This window comes from Aethalodelphis obliquidens, unplaced genomic scaffold (assembly GCF_003676395.1).
Source record: "Aethalodelphis obliquidens isolate GAN/ISIS:26980383/991018 unplaced genomic scaffold, ASM367639v1 scaffold43, whole genome shotgun sequence".
Classification (NCBI taxonomy): domain Eukaryota; kingdom Metazoa; phylum Chordata; class Mammalia; order Artiodactyla; family Delphinidae; genus Aethalodelphis; species Aethalodelphis obliquidens.
The window spans coordinates 15,197,076-15,220,103 of record NW_020837987.1 but is presented as its reverse complement, the minus strand read 5'-3'; the positions used below and the strand labels follow the sequence as shown (position 1 = coordinate 15,220,103).

At 51.4% G+C, this 23,028-nt stretch overlaps 1 protein-coding gene across 1 annotated transcript; it reads left to right on the top strand.

Annotated features, from left to right (window-relative positions):
- The first annotated feature begins 14,353 nt into the window (after window positions 1-14,353).
- Window positions 14,354-21,249, top strand: CTU1 (cytosolic thiouridylase subunit 1). Its single transcript, XM_027079129.1, has 3 exons — window positions 14,354-14,433; window positions 17,944-18,487; window positions 19,913-21,249. Exons 2-3 carry the CDS (start codon window positions 17,980-17,982, stop codon window positions 20,446-20,448), a joined length of 1,044 nt encoding a protein of 347 aa, XP_026934930.1. The 5' UTR covers window positions 14,354-14,433; window positions 17,944-17,979; the 3' UTR covers window positions 20,449-21,249.
- The last annotated feature ends 1,779 nt before the right edge of the window (window positions 21,250-23,028 follow it).

Genomic DNA, 23,028 nt, shown 5'->3' with positions numbered 1-23,028 from the left:
GCGTCTATGTTCCCTCTTTCAAGGAACCAAGAGCGCTAAGACCAAGAGGAAGTCCTGAAAACAAGTGTGTGTAGGGGGAGGGGGAGAGAGGGAGGGGCAGAGAGAGAGAGAGAGAGAGAGGGAGAGATTGTGTGTGTTTGCAGAAGAGGAGTCTGAGACCTGCTCTCATCAGAGCTAGGCTGTCTTGGGAGATGGTCCTCACTTACTCATTTTTCAGAGAGACACTGCAGTCCAGAGAGGGCAACGGACAACCCAAGATACTTGGAAAGGCAAGATCTGCTCCCTCGTCTCCTGGCTGCCTCTCCACGTCCTGTCCTTTGGAACCTGCTTTGCATACCAGGGACCCAGGCACTCCCGGGCAGGCATCAGAGAGTCACTACTTTTCATCATGCTGGCATATTATTCCTGCTGGGGGTTAGTTCTGGAGTGGCCCGAGTTGGCTTTAAAGGCAGAAGAGTGTGGAAGAACCCCAAGTGAGCTGAGGGAGGAAGATTTTCACTCCTTCGTGTAATTAGCAATACAGAGTGAACACATTCAGTGCACCAGGGGCTGGGACTAAGACCTGGCCTCACCGCTCACTGTTTAGTGGGATGGGTCATAGGCAATTCCAGCATTTCAGTGACAGGAGCTGGAACAGGGGAAGAGCAGAGCCCTCGCTCTTCTAGGTTTTCCCCTGAATCACCACACACCTGATCCCAACATCTGTTTGTTTTAAAAGGTGGGGGTGGGGGGTCATTACTACCATCCGGTGGCCACAACCTGAACTTCTGCTTCTGTAATTTCCCACGTGAAGAGGTGGTCCAAACAGCAGCTCACTACAGGTTTCTACGAAAGAATGCTTGAGTACATGGGTGAAGGCTGTTCCTCTCCGCCTAATTCAAAGTGCAAAGCTGCTCTGGAACTTGCATCCCACATCAATCTTGTTTTTTAACGGAGGCTTTTGCTCTGGGCAGCACCTCCTTTACTCAAGGTTAACACGTGCGACTGTTTCTCTTGCTTTTCACATGCTCTGAGCACCTTGTACGCGTGTGCCCGGAGATGCCTGATTCACACAGGCTACTGTTTATTCTGTGGTGGGAAGAGCAAACTGTGTCTGGTATGAAGGCAGGACCTAGGTTTGTATCAGTGTGCAGTAAGGTTCTGTTACAAAATTTCCTGTGTAGCGGCCACGAAAAGCCCTCCTCTCTCTCTGCAGAGGTTCCTGGAATGCTACTTTTTACCAACCTCCCATCCAGTGCAGAGAAGCCAGAACAGAATCTACCGTGAAACCGCAGTTCACCAAACGAGGATGAGGGAGGGCATTCTTGCCTGTTTGAGACCACCCTCCTTTGGGAATTTTCAGAGGCAGAGATCAGGTTGTGGCCATCAGATGGCAGTAACAATTCCTCAACTTCTAGTCTTAATTAAACCCAACAGCTATTGGAATCAGGTGACAGGTTATCTGAGACTTGTGTGATTAGCCAGATGTAGTCCAGTTATGGTTGAAGCATGTTAGGGTGAGCATTTAGTGTCAATTAATTACTGTTCTAAATTATTTACCTACAGCAGATCCTCTGAGCCTTAGGAAAACCTGCCGAGGTCAGTAGTAATGATCCACTTACCAGTGATGAGGTTCAGAGATGTCAACACATTTTCTTTCTTCTTTTGTTTTAAACTGTGTATTGAGATATAATTTATATATGAATTTATATATCATATAATTATATATGATATCATTTATATATGATATCATTTATAAACATGGGACACATTTAATGTATACAATTTGATGAGTTCGGACATATGCATTTACCTGTGAAACAATGACCACAACCAAAATAAGAGAAATACTCATCACCTCCCAGAGTTTACCTGTGCACAGTACCGGTAACTACAGGCGCTACGTTGTACAGCAGATCTCTAGAACTCATTCATCTTGCATAACTGAAACTTTATATCCCCATTTCCTCTCCCTCAAACCCCTGACAACCACCACTCCATTCTCTGCTTCTCTGAATTTGCCTATTTTCGATACTTCCTAGAAGTGGAATCAGGAAGCATTTGTCTTTCTGTGACTGACTTATTCCACTTAGCATAATGCCTTACAAGAAATGCTTGAGAGAGTTCTTCAAGTTGAAACGAAAGGATGGTAAAGAACGACATGAAAGCATACGGGAGCATAAAACTCACCGGTAAAGGCAGATAAAGAGAGAAATACAGAATACCGTAACAGGGCAATGGTGGTGTGTAAATCACTTTGAATTTGAGTCTGAAAGTAAAAGACACAATTATTAAGGATAACTGTAGTATCCACTATTTGTTAATGGATACATAAGATCAGAAGATATAAGTCGCCACACGAAGAGCGTGAAGTGTTGGGGGTGAAATCGTAGCGTTTGGTTATGGGATTAAAGTTAAACTGTTGTCAACTTATAATAGACTGTTACCACATGGTGATATTTCATGACCCCGCTTTCTAGAGAGCAGATCCAGCTCTTGCTTGGAGACAAGATCTGAATCTCATCTTCCTGTCTGTAGAGCAGGGGTCCCCAACCCCCGGGCTGTGGACCGTACGGTCCTCGGCCTGTTAGGAGCTGGGCCGCACAGCAGAAGGTGAGTGGAGGGCGAGCGAGTGAGCCAAGCTTCATCTGCTGCTCCCCATTTCTCGCATTACCGCCTGAACCATCCCCCCTCCCTGCGCCTGTCCATGGAAAAATTACCTTCCACGAAACCGGTCCCTGGTGCCAAAAAGGTTAGGAACCGCTGCTCTAGAGCATCTGGGGTTTTTTTTTTTTTTTTTTTTTTTTTAAAAATTGAAGTATAGCTGACTTACCATGTTGTGCTAGTTTCAGGTGTACAACAAAGAGATTCAGATTTATATATTCTTTTCCTTTATAGATTATTACAAAATACTGAGTAGAGTTCCCTGTGCTATACTGTAGGTCCTTGTTGGTTATCTATTTTGTATATAGTAGTGTGTATATGTTAATCTCAGACTCCCGATTAATCCCTCTCTCCTCCACCCCCACCCTTTTCCCTTTGGTAACCATAAGTTTGTTTTCTGTGTTTGTGGGTCTGTTTCTGTTTTTAACAGTACACTCCAAATCCCCAACCTGCCCCCCACCCCACAAAAATATATATAGTGAGGGATAAAATGTGGATTGGAGTTAAGTATTGAGTCGTCCACCAGGTCTGGGGCTCCTGTCTTATATGTCTCTGCCTCCTGAGGCCCCTTTATTTTTTTTTATTCAGGACATAGTTTGACCTGGCTTTAGATGTGGCTGGATTTCAGGGTGCGTATGATGGAAGGGCCTCTCTCTCTCCTCGCTTTTTTGGTGTTGTTGTTGATTTGATTCAGCCTGGTTTTTGTTCTCAGATTCATACAGGTAGGAGCTGTGATGCCCACTTTGCAAATGAAGACACTGAGGCCTGCAGAGGTTAGGTAAGTTTCCTTTAGAAACTGGAGTCTGGGCACATCTCACTGCCTCATGAGGTCCGGACCCTTGCAGCTGCGCATCTAGCTCAACGTTCCCTGGGGAACGTTGGTAGCGCGCCCTCTGCTGCTCATCCAGGGAATTACCGGGATCACTGCCTGATCAGGTCTCCACTGCCCTGATCATCTTTTTTTTTTTTTTGGCAGCGCTGTGCTTAGTTCCCCCGCCGGGGATTGAACCCACCACGGCAGTGAAAGCACTGAGTCCTAACCACTGGATCTCCAGGGAATACCCCAACTTTTTCAATTCATATTTTTTCACTATCAACTTCTTCCTGATGCCTAGTTCCCACCCTATCACTCAGGGGCTAATCTATCTCAAGATTTATAGTCTCACTACATAGGTATGATAAATAGGAAATAATAATATTATTATTACTGTTATTATTAACAGTGCTATTGGTTTTTTAAAAATTTTATTTATTTATTTATTTTTGGCTGCGTTGGGTCTTCGTTGCTGCGCGCAGGCTTTCTCTAGTTGTGGCGAGCAGGGGCTACTCTTCGTTGCGGTGCGCGGGCTTCTCATTGCGGTGGCTTCTCTTGTTGCTCTAGGCACGCGGGCTCAGTAGTTGTAGCTCGCGGGCTCTAGAGTGCAGGCTCAGTAGTTGTGACGCACGGGTTGAGTTGCTCCGCGGCATGTGGGTATCTTCCGGGACCAGGGCTCAAACCCGTGTCCCCTGCATTGGCAGGCAGATTCTTAACCACTGCGCCACCAGGGAAGCCCCGCTACTGTTAATCTTATTACTATTTTCCCATTCCACTCCCTTCTTCTCTGGAAGCTGATAGGGGACCCTGCCATTTACCCTCTCTGTCCAATTCTTACTGTACCCCCATGAGGATGTAGACCAAGAACGGGATTGCCGCGTTTCACAACTCCATGGCTCCCCCTGGTGGTCGGATGCACTTGGGGTGATGGGGTTTGCCCAGGCAGGTCCACAAGGATGGGGGCTGGGGGCTATTAGGACTCCACCTTGTTTAGAGTTCCACAAAGATTCCAGGTTAATATTCCTTGCGCTCTCCAGGCCTGATACATAGGTGGGAGTGGAAGCTTATTAACGTCCGTGCTGGCTGCTCCAGGCAGGACTTTGCCGTGGGCGGGGCTGTGACGTTTTGCTCTTCCGATAAGAAAGAACAAAGCTGGGCTCCGGAAAGCGATTAAGGGCTCTTCTAGACTGCTCCCCTGGCTGCCCCCTGCTCCCAGGTGAGCACTGGGGCTGGCTAAGGGGAGCTATACCTGGTATTAGCATGTGTTTCCGGAGGGAATCAATTCCGCAACATCGGTCAGACTTCTCTGATTCCGGATGTTCAGGGGCTGATGATGTGGGAAACCTCACGCTCCTGACTAGGGTTCAGACAAGATGCTCCATGTGATAGGGAATCAAGCATGCAATGGGCCAGGGCCAGCTCCGGCGTCTGCTTGAAGGCAGGAGAGTGAGTCTCTGGAGGCTGGGAGGTGTTGCAAGCCTGCAATCACCTCCCGAGGGTCTCACTGCATTAAACTCTCAGGTTCGTGCGATGAACCGGAACTGGACTCTGAATGAAACCGGTTCTATCTATCTTGGTTCCGACTCATTGGACCAGTCATCGCTGATCACGTACAGTCTGAATAAAAGGGAGGGACATTTCTCTGCAATAGCTTGGCACAAAACTCTATCTGATGGGGCAGCTCCATGTCGGATGTCGCCAAAGAGGTCCAGTCAGAAGCTCTCTGTGAGAGAGGTTGCTGGTCTCCTCCTATTATCCCCCACTTCTCTTTAGTAATAAAGACCCCCCTCCCCACCCCACTCCCCACCATGGACACTTGTTCTTTCCCGCCCCTTTTGTATGTAACATTCAAGATGACCCAGGGGCAGAATTCTGATAGCATCACAACGTGTGGGAGTTTGGTGAAACTCAACGTGAATCAAGGTAAGTGTGTTCCAGCAGGATAGGTGTTAGCTCTTCTCTAAATGTTTGATAGAATTCGCCTGTGAAGCCATCTGGTGGCATGGACATATATACACTACCAAAGGTAAGGTAGATAGCTAGTGGGAAGCAGCCGCATAGCACAGGGAGATCAGCTCGGTGCTTTGTGACCACCTAGAGGGGTGGGATAGGAAGGGTGGGAGGGAGGGAGATGCAAGAGGGAAGAGATACGGGGACATATGTGTATGTATAACTGATTCACTTTGTTATAAAGCAGAAACTAACACACCATTGTAAAGCAATTATACTCCAATAAAGATGTTAAAAACATAACTAATGTAGAAGAAAATAAAAAGGTAAGCGTGTTCTAAGACTGAGAAAGTGGGGGGTGGCGGTGGTGACAATGCCCCCCAGAAAGGCTATGCTTTTCATCCAAATCAGAACTTGCTTTGGACGCAGGAAGAAGGCAATGACATTGTAAGAAACACAAAAGACTGAAGAATTCGATTACATCCTTTCTTATCACATTAGTTCCCTGCATTAGCCAACAGCTTATACTGAAAATGATGACCTAGGAGGAAATGGAAGGATAGGGCCCCAGAGTTCTTTCTCCTTCTCATCCTTCCTTACCCATCAGGAATCTGAGGGCAGAGCACATGGGCAGAATGTGCCTGTATCAGGAAGTGAAATAAAAACACTGAGGTAACAGGGAATGTTATGAACCTACTGTTTCCCCCCAACTAAATTCGTATGTTGAAGTCCTAACCCCCCAGTCAGGACCTTTAGAGACATAAATAAAAATGAGGTCATTAGAGTGGGTCCTAGTCCAATCTGCCTGGTGCCCATATAAGAAGAGGAGATGAGGGCACTGACACACCAAGAGGCAAGACCCTATGAAGACAGCAAGAAGACCGCCACGCACGAGTCAAGGAGAGACGGTGCCTCAGAAGGCACCAACCCTGCAGACACCTTGATCTTGGACTTCTAGCCTCCAGAACCGTGAGGAAATAAAGGTCTGTTTTTTAAACCACCCGGTCCATGGTACTATGTTACGGCAGGCTGAGAAGACTAACACAAAACCTTATTGTATAATGAGTGCAGATTTCCAGTTTCGGAAGATGAAAAAGGTTTGGAGAGTGATGGTGGTGACGGTTGCACGACGATGTGAATGCACTCAAAGCCACGGCACTGTGTACTACTTAAAAATGGTTAAAAGAGTCCATTTTATGCTCTGTAGACTTTGCCACACACACACAAATTTGAATTAGAGCAGTGAGGTGTTTCCACTACTCTGTTAAGAACAAAATACATACACCTGTACCACTGACAAATTAGGAATTGTGCAAACTCCAGGATTTCATAGATGAGTTACATGTTCTTGTATTCAAAACTGGCATTGCACAATAGAAAGGCGAATGGTAAACTAATGCTAATAGTTTAAATTTTAATTTTTCCTAGAGCGACATTAAATAGAAAATATAAATCGCCACGACGAGTCAAGAGAAGCACAGCAGGGGCTTCCCTGGTGGCGCAGTGGTTGAGAGTCCGCCTGCCGATGCAGGGGACGCGGGTTCGTGCCCCAGTCCGGGAGCATCCCACATGCCGCGGAGCGGCTGGGCCCGTGAGCCGAGACCGTTGAGCCTGCACGTCCGGAGCCTGTGCTCTGCAACGGGAGAGGCCACAACAGTGAGAGGCCCGTGTACCGCAAAAAAAAAAGAAAAGAAAAGAAAAGAAAAGAACAAAAAGAGAAGATGGTTAGAGGTGCGGCCCTGAGAGAAGCCTCAGGCTTGGGTCCAGCTACTCCCTCTGAGCCCCCACCTGCCTTACCCCGACCCCCATCTCAGGAGTGTCTCTTCCCAGCCCTACCCAGGGACCTCTAAGGCCTTCCCCTGTGACCTCTCCTGGATCCTCTTCATTATCCATCATATACAAGGAGACCAGGTTACACATGTAATTCTATTTCATTCTTCCTCTCTCTATCCTAAAAAAGGTATTTTCCATTGACCCTCTTCCTGTCATCTCTGATGTCCAGGGAGCAGTTGGTCTGGGGGTCCCCAAGGAGGAGGATTCAGTTCCGAGTTTCCTCCTGTAGTTTATGATTTGGATTGTTTGTGGCCACTGGAGCCTCCCAGTCTGTATCTTGGAACCAGTAGCCGTGAACTGGGGTAGAGTCAGTCTAGCATCTCCTGGGATAGTAGAAGGAGCAGGGCACATGGACACACAGGCCCTCCTGCACCGTCACCAGCCCCTGCACTTGCACCATGTAATCCTTCCTGGACTCCCTCTGGCCCTCGGCCCCCTCCATCTACCAGAACAGGGCCACCAGCAGCAGCAGAAGCACGTCTGGGGTTGACAGTGCCAGGGTCCCCCAGAGAAAGTCTGTTTCTCAGGGTTTGTCTTTCAGGAACTAAATGTTGCAAGATTTAGAGGAGCCCCAGCAGGAAAATGTGGGTGAGGTCAGAACATTGAGTCTCCTCAGAGGAGGAACTTCACAGCCAGAGACTGTTGGCACCAGGAGAGCCCTTAGAGATCAACCACACACCACCCCACGTCCACTCCTGGGGACACTGGACCAGGGAAGGTGAGAGACTTGCCCAAATCCACACCCCATGCTGGGCCTGAGCTCCATTTCCTGCCTCCCTGTCAATGCCCTTCCCCTCAGGGGTCATTTTCTGCAAAGTGAAAGTTGGTCCCTTCTGGCCAGACCCCTTGAGTCGCAGGGTGTAATTTGTGGAGGTCGGTCCAGCCAGGGTGGGACGTAGGGACATGGGAGTTGGAGGGGACCTCTCCCAGTGTCCATGTGATGGGCATCCCCTCTCTGCTCATGACATCACACACCAGGCCTAGACGCTGTCCCTTGAGTCACCGTCCAGTGGGGAGACAATAGATGTCCTGGCACCTGGAGCTGTGATGGGGGATGCACAGGGGTGTAGGGTGTCGCTGTCCCCACAAGGTTGGAAGTTGAGTGTCAGGAGGACTGAGTAGAGGGGAATCTCAGGCAGTGGAGTTGAGGATTCTGTGTATTAACACACATGGAAGACTTGGAGGGGAGGTGGGCTTTCAGGATGCCTGGGAAACAGAGCATGGTTCTCTGTACGGATTTCGAAAGGGATGGAAACTAGCCCATGTGTTGTGGCTGTCCAGGTGCCAGGATTATTTCTTCACTGCTGGTGTGTCTCATGACCACACTTCTCTTTGTTACTCCAGAGTGTGGTGGGGGTCTGTCAGCCTCTGGGGCTTTGCCCACGCAGGTTCTGCCCCCAGAAGTACAGGTGTGCAGGAGACCTGGAGCGAGGAACACCAGCCTGGCAGTCGCCCACCCTCGGGGATGGTAAGGATTTCATGAGAGAAGAGACATCCACCGAACTGACAGAAGATTATTTTTAACTGTGTGGCTGGGGGCTGGGAGGAAGTGGTTGGAAGGCATGGCAAGCGGTGACTCCTCAGAGCCATGCTGGGTTTTTTTGAAATATTATTGGGGAAAGATATAAGACAACTTACCGATTCAACACAAAACGAACACCCTCCAAGAAACAGAACACTGCCAGCCCCCAGGATCTCTCTCTTGTTTCTCCTCCCCATTCCCACACTTCACTCCTTCAATAAGCCCCTAGCCTCACTTTAATGCTATTTGGTTCCTTGCTTTTCTCTGTAGTTTTAACATCCGAGCATGCTGCCTTCAGTACTATGGCTTTGCACTTGTTTTTCTTAAGACCTGGTATAAAGAGAGAGAACTGCCATCTGTTTTCTTCCATTCAGCTTCATGAATCTGCCCGTCCTATATCATCCCCTTCCTGGAACCATTACCCATAACACGGGGTAGCGTCGGTGCTGGGATAATTGAGAAGGGAAGGTGCGGGGTCTAAGCACGCAGGGCACACGCACACCATCACCAACTCCTGCATTTTCAGCTGGTATCTCATCCTGCAGCCCCATCCCCCTCCTCGTCCTGGCCAACTCACTCTCTCCTAGCAGGGGTAGTTACAGCATCTCTGTGCTCAGAGGCGCGGGGTTATGCCCAAACTATTTCCCATGGTCCTCAATTTGCAAAGAAAAGCAGAATAATTGGAGGAGAGACACAGGGAAGCCACAGAGGATCTAACAGTGTGCGAAAGAGGAACTTATGACCACAGGACATCAGAGCTAGGAGGACTTTTAGCCCCAGTTATTCAATTCGCAGAAGAAGACACTGAGGTTCAGAGTGGGCAAGTGGATTGTCCAAATCACACAGGAGCCCTGTCTCATGCACCATGGACTGCACAGGGACACACTTCATCAATCTTTGCCCAGGGTTCATTGGCTGGGTGATAAGAAGTGTATGTTAATATGAGAAGGAAGAATTGTCTACTCTTACAGTGAGGCGAGGGAAGACATTTCAGTCACTCATCCACCATCCACACTGTGCCTTTAGGTTTCTAGTAAAGATTCAGCTCTTGCTCTTGAGGAAAGCAGCATCTGATTGGGGGGACAGGTTACGTGACAATTTCAGTGCCATAGGGAAAATGCCTGTGATGGGAGAAACAAAGGCAGGTGATGGGTGGGGCTCTTGTTCTTCTGGACTAGAAGGTGAATTCTCAGAGAGGAATAGGCCAGGAAGACATAGTAGGGACTTTCAGGCACTCACAGGGTATGTGAATTCTGCAGGTGCTCCTGGACTCTCAGGTACTATGTTCTCCATCCCACTTACTCTCCCACTGTGCTGGGGATCCTTCACCAGCAACCAAGTTCTGTGCTCTGTTCGGGACCACCCCCACCTCTGCCCCAGCAGGGGTCGGGCCTCTGCCCAAGACTTGCTCCTAGGGATCCCGGGGATCCCTGGGAAAGGGCGATGCCGCTGTCCGTGGTGCTGATTCAGAGTCGAGTGCTGACTCAGGATGTCTGCAGCTCTGGGGCAGAGGAGGGGGAGCTGATCACAAAGAACAGGGACCCTAGGTCTGTATTCAGGAGGGTCAATATGTCAGATGTGCTGGAAAGGGTCCAGGTCTGCCTGCGAGGAAGCGCTCAGGGGAAAGGAAGACCTCTGTTTCTCCTCCTTGACCTTCTGGCAACCCTCAGGAATGTCCTATGGACATTCAATAACATAGGCTGTCGACACCGGTCCAAGCTCAGGGAAGGTGAAAGTTTTGTGCTACCCTTTTACAGATATGGTCCCATTTCATTTTCTGAACACCCCTGACAGAAAGGGGTAATCCCCCCAACAGAGAGAGGGTGCAGCTGACAGACGGATGAGTAGCTGTAGGTACTAGTCTCCAAAGACCACTCCAAACAATCCTACCCCTGCCTTATGCAAACATGGTTATCCTTTTATTACATAATGGAATTTATTATGCCTTCCTCTCGAATCTGGATTGGGCCCGTGACTGCTTTTCCCAATAAAATGTGGAGGACAAAACGTCCTGAGATTTGTATGACTCAGATATTAAGAAGGCCTGGCAGCTTCTGCTCCTGCCTCATGGATCCCTGGGTATCTGTGTAAGCAATCCAGGGGACTCTGATGGAAAGAGATGCTACACAGAGAAACCCTGAGGGCTTAGACCTTCATCCCCAGCCCCAGCCACAGTTTCAACATGACTGCCTGAAAGAGCTCAAGGCAAAACTAGAAGTGAAACTGCCCACCTGGTCTCTGGCCAATTCATAGCACCATGAGATAGCATTAAATGATTGTTGGGGCCATTGAGTTTTAGGGTGGTTTGCTGTGCAGCAATACATAGCCGAACTAGCAGCCCACACGAATTATAGCTAATAGGGGAAAAGGGAAATTGGAGGCTTACTCACCACCAATTTTCTCACGTACTGTATGTAAGTACGTATGTAGGTACGTATGTATTTATTTATTTGCTGCAATGCACAGCTTGCGGGATCTTAGTTCCATGACCAGAGATGGAACACGGGCCATGGCAGTGAAAGCACCGAGTCCTAACTACTGGACCGCCAGGGAATTCCCCCACATACTGTATTTAAAGGATGACTTTTAAATGGTAACTTGAAGCCTTCAGTGAAGATAACCTGTGGCGTCTTTGTCAGGCTGGTGAGCTCCAAGCAACAGGGTGGCGCTGCCCGTGGTGCTGAAATAGAGCCAGGTCCTGAGCTCAAAAATCGCCCAGCTCCAGGAGGGGTCTGATCCCTCAAGCATGGGATCCAAGACTCAGGCCAGGAAGGAAGCCATATAACCTGGAGTGGTGAAAAGATAAGGTCTTCTTAACAGAAAAGGATTGGGGGACAAGAAGACCCTCTTATCAGTGGGCTGGGGTTCTCTTATTTTTCTCTCTGCTTCCTAGTTCATCCTCAGGGATGCTTCTGCATGTCTGCCTGTTCTAATTGCTTAAGGGAATAAAGGACAGTGAGTCTACAGGAAAGACCATGGGGCCTAAGGTTGAGGACACTTATGGGGAGAGAGAGAAGGATTACAGGAGAGTATTGGGCCTTATGTAGAGAGATTGAGAAATGAACTGATAGGAACTCATTGGGGAGGGACCGTCAGTTTCAGCAAGTAATTATAATAATAGTGAGAAGTATTCATAATCCTCATTAACTATTATATTTCAGGAAAAATGTTAAAATATGTTTTCTCATAAGACCTTACTAGGTATGATTTGTACTTATTAAATAGAATGTTTAGATCTAGGTTTTGGAGGGATCAGCTGACTTTCCCTCATTCTTGAATGTTGATTGAACACCTACTCTATGCAAAGCACCATCCCACACATGAGGTTAAATGGTGTCACGGTATGGTCTATAACATCATCAACACCAGGTCCAGCTTCCCAGAGCCAACGACATTTGATTACCACCTTGGTAGACTTCCTTCTTTTTTTTTCTGGGCATTTGTTTTCTCTATTATATGTCCTATTGGAAGTATGATTTTATGTTGTTCTATTTTATTTTTCTGGGCAATTACCTAGTCTTCTAAATTCAATTCTCACTTAAAAAAAAAAAAAAAATATATATATATATATATATATATATATATATATATATAGTTAGTTAGTTAGTTAGTTGCACCAGGTCTTAGATGTGGCAGGCAGGCTCCTTAGTTGTGGCATGCGAACTCTTATTTGAGGCACGCATGTGGGATCTAGTTTCCTGACCAGGGATCAAACCCCGGCCCCCTGCATTGGGAGTGCAAAGTCTTAAACACTGCACCACCAGGGAAGTCCCCTCACTGTTTTTTTTAAAAAGAGGAAATGTGCTATATTTAATAAAACTTTCAAATGAGGTTGGGCATTTATTTTGCTTCCACTTTATCTTGAGTGAAAGTGCTTTTCTTTTCTTTTTTTTGGCTGTGCCGCGCAGTATGTGGGATCTCAGTTCCTCGACCAGGGATCGAACCTGTGCCTCCTGCAGTGGAAGCGCAGAGTCTTAGCCTCTGGATCTCCAAGGGAAGTGCCCCAAAATGCTTTAAATTCACCACCTCTGGAGATTCATTTTACCAGTTCTTTCTAATTTGGCAACTGGAATAAACTTTCTAGAGCACAAACCACTCTTTGTAGGTGTTGTTAATTCAATTTGACTTCACATAAGCCCTTTAAGGCAGGTATTGCTATTATTATCCCCATTCTACAGATGAGCAAACTGAGACAGTGCATGTAAAGTGCTAAGCACACTGTCTAATAACCTCTGCTTGAATTTTTTCCCGTGATGCCCTGGCTAGCAGTGATTGAGGCTCAGCTTCCAGAGCTCCTAACACCGACGTCAAGCTTTGTCACCTGTATTAACTATGACTCTCTCACCCCCACCAGGCAGAGGGCTAAGAGGACTGTGACTTCGCTTGTGTCACCAGAACCTAGCACAGGGCCAGCCTGGCACAAGGAGACCTCAGGAAATGACCATTCAACAGATGAACCAACGAGCCAGTGATGACAAGAACTGGCCCATGATGACCCTTGACGGTGACTTCATGGAGGCCATCTCATCTTACACTAAGGCATAATGGCTCCCCTATCATGAGGAAAACATGGCCTACACAGTGCCTGTCAAATCACTCGTGACATCACTCACCACAGACCCGCACACCCTGGGGCTGTGCACCTCTGTCTTGGGATCCCTGAGGCTCTGGTCCCTTCATCGTGAGGACCTTTGAGCACCAGTTTTGGGGGGATCTGGTTTGGGGACCCTGGGTCTCAGTTTCTGAGGCCCAGGATCTCTGGTCTTCTGCGTCTAAGAGATCTGAATCTTTGGTCTTCTTTGGCCCTCAGATTTCAGTTTTGAGGGCCTGGGGGGTGAACTCTCCAGGTCTCTGGGCTTTGGTTGGGGAGAGTTGTCTCTGGAGTCCTGGTTCTCTCGGCTGCTTGAAGTCTCAGGGGTCTGGGTCTCTGGGTCACTGGAACTCCGAGTCTCTATGACACGGGGCCTAGGGACTAGTGAGTTTCAGGGATCTGAGTCTTTGGAACCCTCAGTCTCAGAAGTCGGAGGCTCTAGGGCTGATGCACGCGCAGAGACCTCAGCTTACACACACACTGCTCCCTCTCCCCACCCTACGCGTCCACACGCACCATTACCACCCCTGCAGGCAATGCCTAGATCCATTCCGAACCCCCACCTTCAGGCTCTCTGCGCTGCGCATGCGCTGTCTCCTTTTACACCCACGACCAAACCCCGCACTCCCACCTTCAATTCCCACCCGCAACCCCACCTCAAAGGGTAAAAATAATATGCTCTATAATCCCTCTAAAAGCCTACAATAATCCCACTAAAGCAGATCATCCGAATACAGCCATTTCGCCTTTTAAGCGTCCTGCATGGTAACAGATTACTACCACAGCAACCAGTACACGCCCCACGTCCCTTGCCCGTGCGCAGGCGCAGACGGAAACAAGGCAGTGCATTTTGGGAGTGGTAGGCAGAGTGAAACAAGGGGCCGCAGGGACTGCTGGGAGTTGAAGGCCGAGGGCCCAGTAACCACAGGTGCTTCGGGTGGAGCTGTTGCATGGGGTTCTGGGAGTCGTAGGCAAGACAGCCCCCAAGGCCTTGTGGTAGTCGTAGTCTCTGGAGCCACTTCCGCGCCGGAGTTCCGCGTGTTCGGCAGTTTGGACCATCCAGCACCGCGTTCTACTCAGGTATTTCCTCACCAGCTGGTCGGCTCGTGAGCGCCCGCTCTTTGTTGCGGTGCCGTGTGAGGGTTGAGGGTCGCTCTGGGGGTGAAGCCACTCGCCTTTGATTTCCCAACGCTTGTATCGCAGAGGCCTTCTGACCGGGATCCCCACTTGGGGCACTGCGGTCCGGCCTGTCTCTTGCTCGCCCATCCCCTCCCCCAGGTTGGAATTCGACCATTTCCCTGCCCCCGCTTCCAACTGGGTACGTCCGGGAGGTCCCTACTCTGTCCTGGAACCTCTGTTTTGATAGAATGATGTTACACACTCTCCGTCCTTCCGACAAGGCTGCGATTCGGAGGCATCCCTGGGGGTCTGGGTCTCGTCTTCCGGGCGCATTTATTATTCCCTCAGCCTACAGATCTTTCCTGAGCACCGACCCTGTGCCAAATCCCGTGCGAGGCAGGAGAAGTCAGTGGTGGCCGAAGCAGACCCTGTCCCTGCCGTTAGTGAGCTCACAGTACAACGGGGGAGACAGGCCTGTCACCACGAAGGATACCGTCATGATCCGGTTGGGGTGGGGGCATACATGGGGCTCTGCGAGCCCAGAGGAGGCGCCTGACCCAGCCTGGGGTCTATAACGTCTTCGAGGGGGAGATGCATAACAGACACTTCAAATCTGACATGTCCAAATGGAATTCTGGTCAGCTCCCCTCTGACTAAATGGTCCCATCATCCTCCCAGGTGCTCAGGCCCAAACCTCCAAGTCCTCCTTCTTTCCTCTTTCCTCATGACCACATCCTCCACCCCAGTCCAAGTCCTGTGCAAGTCCCGTGGACCCTACCTTCATAATAGATACAAAATCCCACCTCTTCTTGTCATCTCCACTGCCAGCACCCCAGTCCAGGCCACCATCATCTCACTGACTATTGCCATAGCCTCTTCCCTGGCCTCGCTGCCTCTGATCCTGCCTGCCACGGCCTGTTCCCCACACAGCAGCCAAAGGGAAACTTTTAAAACCCAAGTCAGATCGTATCCCTTCTTCGCGCAAAACCCTCCCATGGCTCCCATCTCTCTCTGAATAAGATTAAAACTGTATCATGACTTATGAGCCTCTGACAGTCTGCACAGACTCATCGCCTGCCAGGGTCTTCCTCACTCAGGAGGTAGACCCCTAGGACCGAGTGACCATAGATTTAGGGGGAGAAGAGGGATGAGTCCAGGGTGACTTTATGTCTTGTCCTGGGGAGGAGCTGAAGTGGCAGTCCTCTCAGGAGACAGGGAACAGCTGGGCAAGCACAGGTTTCTCCCTGTGGGGAGCAGGGTTGCTGGTCAGTTTGGGCGCCTAGGATCCCAGAGGACCAGCGGGGATCCTCAGTGGGGCATCTGGAGGACCAGCCCGATGGACGTCATTATTCAGAGTCACCCACAAGGAAAATGAGCTGGGAAGGACCTGAGAACCATAGAGGACTCTCCAAACGAGACTGAAGGCTGAGCAGGAAGCAGACCAGGAGAGCGAGGGAGAATCAAGTCAAAGCCGGGTGTGGGATAGGGTGTGTGTCGGGGGGAAGATTTCAAGGGGGCGTTGCTCAGCTGTGACGGATGTGGCGAATGGTCATGGCCAATGGGTCCTGAGGGCTGCTTGCTGGGCCCAGTGACAAGGAAGAGTACTCTGGGCAGAGGGAAGAGCAGTGCTAACACTTTCCTGGGTAGGTGTTTCCTGGGGTGTTGGAGAGTAGAGGCCAGAGTGGCTGAAGGAGAGTGGAATGTGAGGTCAGAGAAAAAGGGAGCCTCATCAGACGTAAGCTTTTACGAAAGTGAGCTGAGATGCATGGGCGAATGTAGAGGAGATACTGGGCAGGATCCCACTGGCTGTTTTGTGGAGAATTGTGTGTGTAGAGGAGGGGAGGGTGGGGCGGGGAGACCAAGGAGGAGCCTCCTGCAGTAAGAGCGACATGGCTCAGCTCAGACTAGGGTCGCAGTTGTGGAGATGCTAAGGAGTGTTGGGCTTCTGTTTTGAAGCTACAAACAGGATTTGCTCCATTCTGGTCGGGCATCTGGGGTTTGAGGTCTGAGGAGGATGCCCCAGGTGCATCTTCAGTGGCGCATTTGGAGGAAAGGCTGGGACTTGCCATTGCAGTTGGGAGTCACCCACAGGGAGAGTGAGAAGCAAGAGCAGTCGTGGGTCCTGGACCACAAGGCTCCTGCCCTGAGTAGCTGGAGGGATGGAGCTGCCCTTTACCGCAAGAGAAGCAGGTTTGGGAAGGGGAATCAGGAGTCTAGGTTTTGAGATGCCTGTCAGACGTCTGGGTTGCACCGGTCCTTAATTGGTGTTACAGGCAGTAAACATACAAGTCACATAAAATGATTCCACACATTGTGGTAAATCCTGGAAACAGGGTGACCTGCTCAGGGGCTACTGCACTAGTTCAGCCTGGAGATGGTGGTGGCTTGGGGAGGAGGGACTCGGTCTGGTGGGTTTTCATGGGCTCCTCAAGCAGGTGGGTCCGAGGAGAGAGGGTTGGAATTTTTGGCTGGGTGGGGACGGATGAGGTGGGGGGAACAGAAATGAGTTAAAACTGGGCTGATCCAAGTCTCGGTAAGGCCACAGAAGCTTTCGGGAGATTCTGAGACCACAGCAATCCTGGAGGCCCACACCCCGCCCTCCCTCCGCCCCCAAAACAGAAGAAGCCACAGTTGATCTCCTTGGAGGTACGACCCATGCTGCCTCTGTGTCTCCCTGGAGGAGATGACTGCCCTGCCTTTCAGAGGATACAATCGGGACCAATGCCTAGAGACAGTATCCCACCCCCACCAAAGTGAAATCCAGTTAGTCTTTTCTGTCCATTCCCCTTCCCCTAACAGAGCTGCAGTTCCCTGGACTCCCTCTGTTCTTAGATCACTGACCCCTCCCAAGCTCTCTGAACGGCCCTGGGAGCCCAGGTCAGTGATAAGCACCCTGTCCTTCTGACCAGGGTTGTAAAAGGGCTGGCCTCCCTGGAGACTGTGAAACTGGCCCTTAATAGGCACCTCCATCCCTCCAAACAGAATCCGACCTAATTCTGGGTGTAACTTGCCTGTCTCTCCCTCTCCCCTCCACCTCTCCCAACCAGCTCCTTCTCTTCTTGGTGTGTAATGGGTGTAATCCAAGAAGCCTTCCTGGAGGCACTAGCTTCCTTAAAGTAGAATACAGTTGACCCTTGAACAACATGAGTTTGAACTGCGCTGGTCCCCTAATACTCTGATTTTTTTTTCCCAATAAATACATACAGTACTACACCATCCGCGGTTTGGTTGAATCCGCGGATGCGGAACCAGAAAGGCCGACTGTAAAGTTATGCGGATTTTGGCTGCGTCCCTGGCCCCCGTGTTGTTCAAGGGTCAACTGTATACGTATAACCCTCCCTTACTCTGGAAAAGGCCTACTCGGCCTGCATTATTCCTGGCAGAGACACTACGCAAGCAGCCTCTCTGTAGGCAAGGACTCCTGCAATCCGGAATCCACGTGTAACCCGCCTCCCCTCTCCACCCATCCAGGAGAAGCCGACCCTCCCGCCTCGCCTGGACCCCGCGATGCCCGCCCCGCAGTGCGCCTCCTGCCACAAGGCGCGAGCCGCCCTCCGCCGTCCGCGCTCGGGCCAGGCGCTGTGCACCACCTGCTTCTGCGCCGCCTTCGAGGCCGAGGTGCTGCACACGGTGGTCGCGGGCCGCCTGCTGCCGCCCGGCGCCGTGGTGGCCGTGGGCGCCTCGGGCGGCAAGGACTCCACTGTGCTGGCGCACGTGCTGCGCGAGCTGGCCCCGCGCCTGGGCATCTCGCTGCACCTCGTGGCCGTGGACGAGGGCATCGGCGGCTACCGGGACGCGGCGCTGGCGGCCGTGCGGCGGCAAGCAGCACGCTGGGAGCTCCCGCTCACCGTCGTGGCCTACGCAGAGCTCTTCGGGGGCTGGACGATGGACGCCGTGGCCCGCAGCACGGCCGGCTCCGGCCGCAGCCGCTCCTGTTGCACCTTCTGCGGGGTGCTGCGACGCCGGGCGCTGGAGGAAGGGGCGCGCCGCGTGGGAGCCACGCACGTCGTGACGGGTGAGCGCAGGCGCGGCACAGAGGGGCGCGGTGGGAGGAACGGGCGCATGCGCGGGCGAGGGGCGGACACTGTAAGCCCACTGAGGCGCATGCCCCAGAGGTCGTAAAGGAGACTGCGTATATCCTAATTGGAGACGCTAAAAAAGGAGGAGGGGCTGTGCATGCACACTGAAGGTTCATAGTATGTGCGTGTCCAGGTTGGGCATCGTAAGCTTTTGAGTCACTGCCATCATCCTTGTACACACACGCTGGCAAATAGAGGGGTGGTAGGGTACTCTCTAGGGGCTAGGGCTGTGCTTCTCTGCGCTTATTTTTTTATGACATTGTGTCCCTTGTCACAAAAGGAGGGGTATGAAGGGGCATCTCCCATCAGAAGCATCTAGTCTGAACGCAACTGTGTCCTTTTCTCTATTCGCTTCTCCTCTTTGATAACACTTTCTCTGTACCAATCATTACTTAAACAAATAACTGCTGACCATTTATTGTGTGCCAGATGCAAGCTATATAGCCTAGAACAAACTACCTAACCTTGGTTTCCTCTTTTATATAATGGGGATATTAATACTATCTAGGACCTTGAGTTACTGGGAATTAGATGAATTATGGGAATTACGTATGACGCACTTAGACAAGACACTGAGAAACGGTAAACATATAAATGTTTGCCGTTATGATGATGCACAACACAGTCTCTGCTCCTGTCCGTTTCTCACATACGTAATTATAACCTGATTATAATTATTTCCTGTGCCACTAAGGAAAATGACACAGGAGGACCTAGTGAAGGGAGAAACGTGGGGATTAAGGAAGTGTTTCCTGAGTGAGCAGAGACCTGAAGCCGAGTGGGTAACTAGGTGAAGGACAAAAAGGGGGTGGGAGAGGTTCTGAGCAGAGGAAACAGCTTATGCAAAGGCCTTGAGGAGGGAAAGTATGGCCGACTTGAGAAGCCGTAAGACCGGTGTTTTACTATAGACCCAAGTATAAGATGACAAGTTACAGAATAAGCAGAGATTCAGCTTCAAATTTATGGTGACTGTTGTGTAACTATGCACTTACTTTCTCCCTGGTCCTTCTAAATACCATAATCTGCATTCCCAGAGGCACTTGTGTCAACAGCCCACTTGAGCATCTCCATCAAATGCCATTTTGATGTCTGTGCGGTCTGAAGTACACTTCACTAGACTGAAATTGTATCTGTAGCGTAAAGCAGTGTTACTCACTACCTGAAAGGGCACCGAGCACAGAGCCTGGTTTGCAATAAGAGGGGGGCAAATGAGGGCATCCCAAGTTGCTCCACGGGAGCCTGGTGTGTTCCCCTCTCCTTTCTCGCGGGGTTCACCCGCAGCCTCCCCCTGGCCGCCCCACGGTACCGCGGACCCGCCGGCCCCCGCGCCCCCTCCTCACCGGCTCACGTCTCTCCCCCAGGACACAACGCCGACGACATGGCGGAGACGGTGCTCATGAACTTCCTGCGGGGCGACGCGGGCCGGCTGGCGCGCGGCGGGGGCCTGGGCTCTCCGGGCGAGGGGGGCGCCCTGCCGCGCTGCCGCCCGCTGCAGCTGGCCTCGCAGAAGGAGGTGGTGCTGTACGCGCACTTCCGCCGCCTGGACTACTTCTCCGAGGAGTGCGTGTACGCGCCCGAGGCCTTCCGCGGCCACGCGCGCGACCTGCTCAAGCTGCTGGAGGCGGCGCGGCCGTCGGCGGTGCTGGACCTCGTGCACTCGGCCGAGCGCCTGGCGCTGGCCCCGGCCGCGCGGCCCCCGCCCCCCGGCGCCTGCTCCCGCTGCGGGGCGCTGGCCAGCCGCGCGCTCTGCCAGGCCTGCGCCCTCCTGGAAGGCCTGAACCGCGGCCGGCCCCGCCTGGCCATCGGCAAGGGCCGCCGGGGGCTGGACGAGGAGGGGTCGCCGCGGGAGCCACAGCCGTCCGGACCCCCGACTTCAGAGCCCATCCCCGGCTTCTAGAGACTCCAGTTCTCCGCTGGGATCCGACGACGTGGGAGTGCGGGGCCGCCTGTAAATGACACTGTGAAGGAACCCGAGTTACCTTAGCCCGGGCTTCGGTGTGAGGTTGGGAAGGGGTCGGAACCTCTTACCTGTGGTCCTGCAGAAGCTGGGGCTCTGGGCTCCTGGGGCTGCGGAGGACTCCTGGGTGTCTGGGGGACCCCTGGGCCTCAGAGAGGAGAGAGCTGTACAACTTTGCATTCCTGAGCGAGTGGGAATTAGGGGGCCGCTTGCCTGTACCTCTGTGGGGCTCTGGGCGTGCTCAGATAGTCCTGACCCTTCTTGAGCGCCTACTGTGTGCCTCATGTTTCATGTTTGCCTGCAGTGGGATAAGCAAAACCATGTAACGTGATGGGCACGTCAGTTACAGCAATCGTGATGCTTCTGTGTGAGCGCTGTGTACAGGGCAGGCGCTGGATCATCTCATTTCATCCTCACCACTATCTCATTGGCTGTAGCCTGAGCCCCATAACTGGCCTGAGGTCACCTCGCTGGAGCCCCAACTGGGGGCTCACACCCAGGTCTGCCTGGGGCTCCTCAAGACGGTGTATTTAGCCCTTACCCCCACTCTCCCCGCCCACCACCACCTGAGTCTCTGTGTGATGGGTGGGGAGCCGCTGGGTGAGCTCCCCAGACCTCAGATTTCTGGAGGCAGAGCTGGGTGAACCTGGGTCAGTGACTTAACCTCTCTGGTCTTCCATTTCCTCCTCTGAGAATGGAATCAAAGCCTCCTAGCAAAGCACTGTTGTGAGTATTTGATAATGGTGTCCAACTTCGTTGTTCACATTAAAGTTCGGCCCCCCGGGGGGCTCTGGGTTGCAGGGTTGCCTCCCTGCCGGTGCAGACAGGTGTGAGGCTCAGAAACTTCCTGCCTGACCCCTGGGGAGACTTGGTGTCCTCAGTCCCACTTCCGAGCTGTGCTGGGCTGGTTCCTTGTCAGGAGTGCCCTCCTTTCCCATCTTCCAGCTCACATCCTCCAGGGGCCTCCTGGAAGCATCCCTGATTCTCTCCTCCCACCCTGCCCAGCCCAGGACATTAGGACTCTCCCAAACCCCAGCCCTTGGGTCCTGTCCTCCAGCCATCCACACTCTTTGGGGCTCGCTTTTCCTAATTAGATTGGGCTGGAAGGCAGGGACCAGAGGCCCCACCTCCTCCGTGAGTTAACTGAGCATCAGGATAATTATTCATTCGACAGATGTTTATTGAGCACCTCATCTGTGGCCCAAGTGCCAAGTGCTAGGAATACTGCAGTGAGCAAAAGACAAAAAGCCCCTGCCCCCGTGAAGTTCACAATCTGGGAGAAACAGACAGTAAGTCAATAAAAATAAAATGTCAGATAGTGATTAATGCAACAGAAATAAAGCAGGATAAAGAGGGAGGGAGACAGCAAGAGCCAGTGTCCATAGGGGTCAGGGCAAGGCCTCTTTGAGGAGGTGGCATTTGAGCCGAGACCTGAATAAAGCAAAGGAGTGAATTATAAAGCCATCTTGGGGGAGAGCTTTCCAGGCAGAGGGAACTGCCGATGCAAAAGCCCAGAGGTGGGAATAAAGTTGGTAAGTCCAGGGAACAGCAAGGAAGTGTGGTCAGGGCAGAGTGGGCAGGGAGAAGAAGAGCAAGAGTTGAGATCAGGTGGTAGCCAGGGCTGGTCCTGCAACATCTCGCAGAGGCAGGAGCCCGTCTCCGTTTTCTAAAAATCCCTGCAGCTGCGGTGGAGAGAACGGGCTCTAGGGGGCGCAAGATGATCACGGTCAATTGGAATGATTCTACTGCACCAGGCACTGCGGAACGCTCCTTCGTTGCGTTTTTTTTTTTTTTTTTTTTTTTTTTTTTTTTTTTTTTTTTTTTTTTTGCGGTATGCGGGCCTCTCACTGTTGTGGCCTCTCCCGCCGCGGAGCACAGGCTCCGGACGCGCAGGCTCAGCGGCCATGGCTCACGGGCCCAGCCGCTCCGCGGCATGTGGGATCTTCCCAAACTGGGGCACGAACCCACATCCCCTGCATTGGCAGGCGGACTCTCAACCACTGCGCCACCAGGGAAGCCCCTTCGTTGCGTTTTGATCCCCAATTTTACAAAGGGTAAATTTTTGACTCAGAGGGGTGAAGTGACTTTCCCAAGGTCACACAGCAGCAAAGAGCTAGGGCTCTTGCACCTTTTTGCTATGCCGCCTGCTGGAAGCAAGAGGACCTGGGCCCTTGTTGCAGGTCGGCCACTGATTGACCCTGTGGTTTGGGGCAAGGGACTTTTCTGTAACCGAGTTTCTCCCGTCACACCTTCACACCTTCACACCAGGAGGTGGGTGGTTGGTTAGATTTCTGTTGTGGTTTAGAGTAGCACTACCCAATAGGAATATAATGCGAGCCATATGTGTACTTTCAAAATTACGAGTAGCCATGTTTTTAAGGGGGGGGAGGGGAAAATTTAATAATGTATTTTATTTGACCCACTATATCCAAAATATTACTATTTTAACATGTAATCAATATTTTAAAACCTTGGGGATGGGACTTCCTGGTGGCTCCGTGGTTAAGAATCCGCCTGCCA

Bases quoted from the DNA above. Each gene is read 5' to 3' on its own strand.
- CTU1 (XM_027079129.1), top strand. From the start codon at position 17,980: ATGCCCGCCCCGCAGTGCGCCTCCTGCCACAAGGCGCGAGCCGCCCTC. The intron at 18,488-19,912 runs GTGAGCGCAGGC...TCTCTCCCCCAG, and splicing joins AGCCACGCACGTCGTGACGG to GACACAACGCCGACGACATG.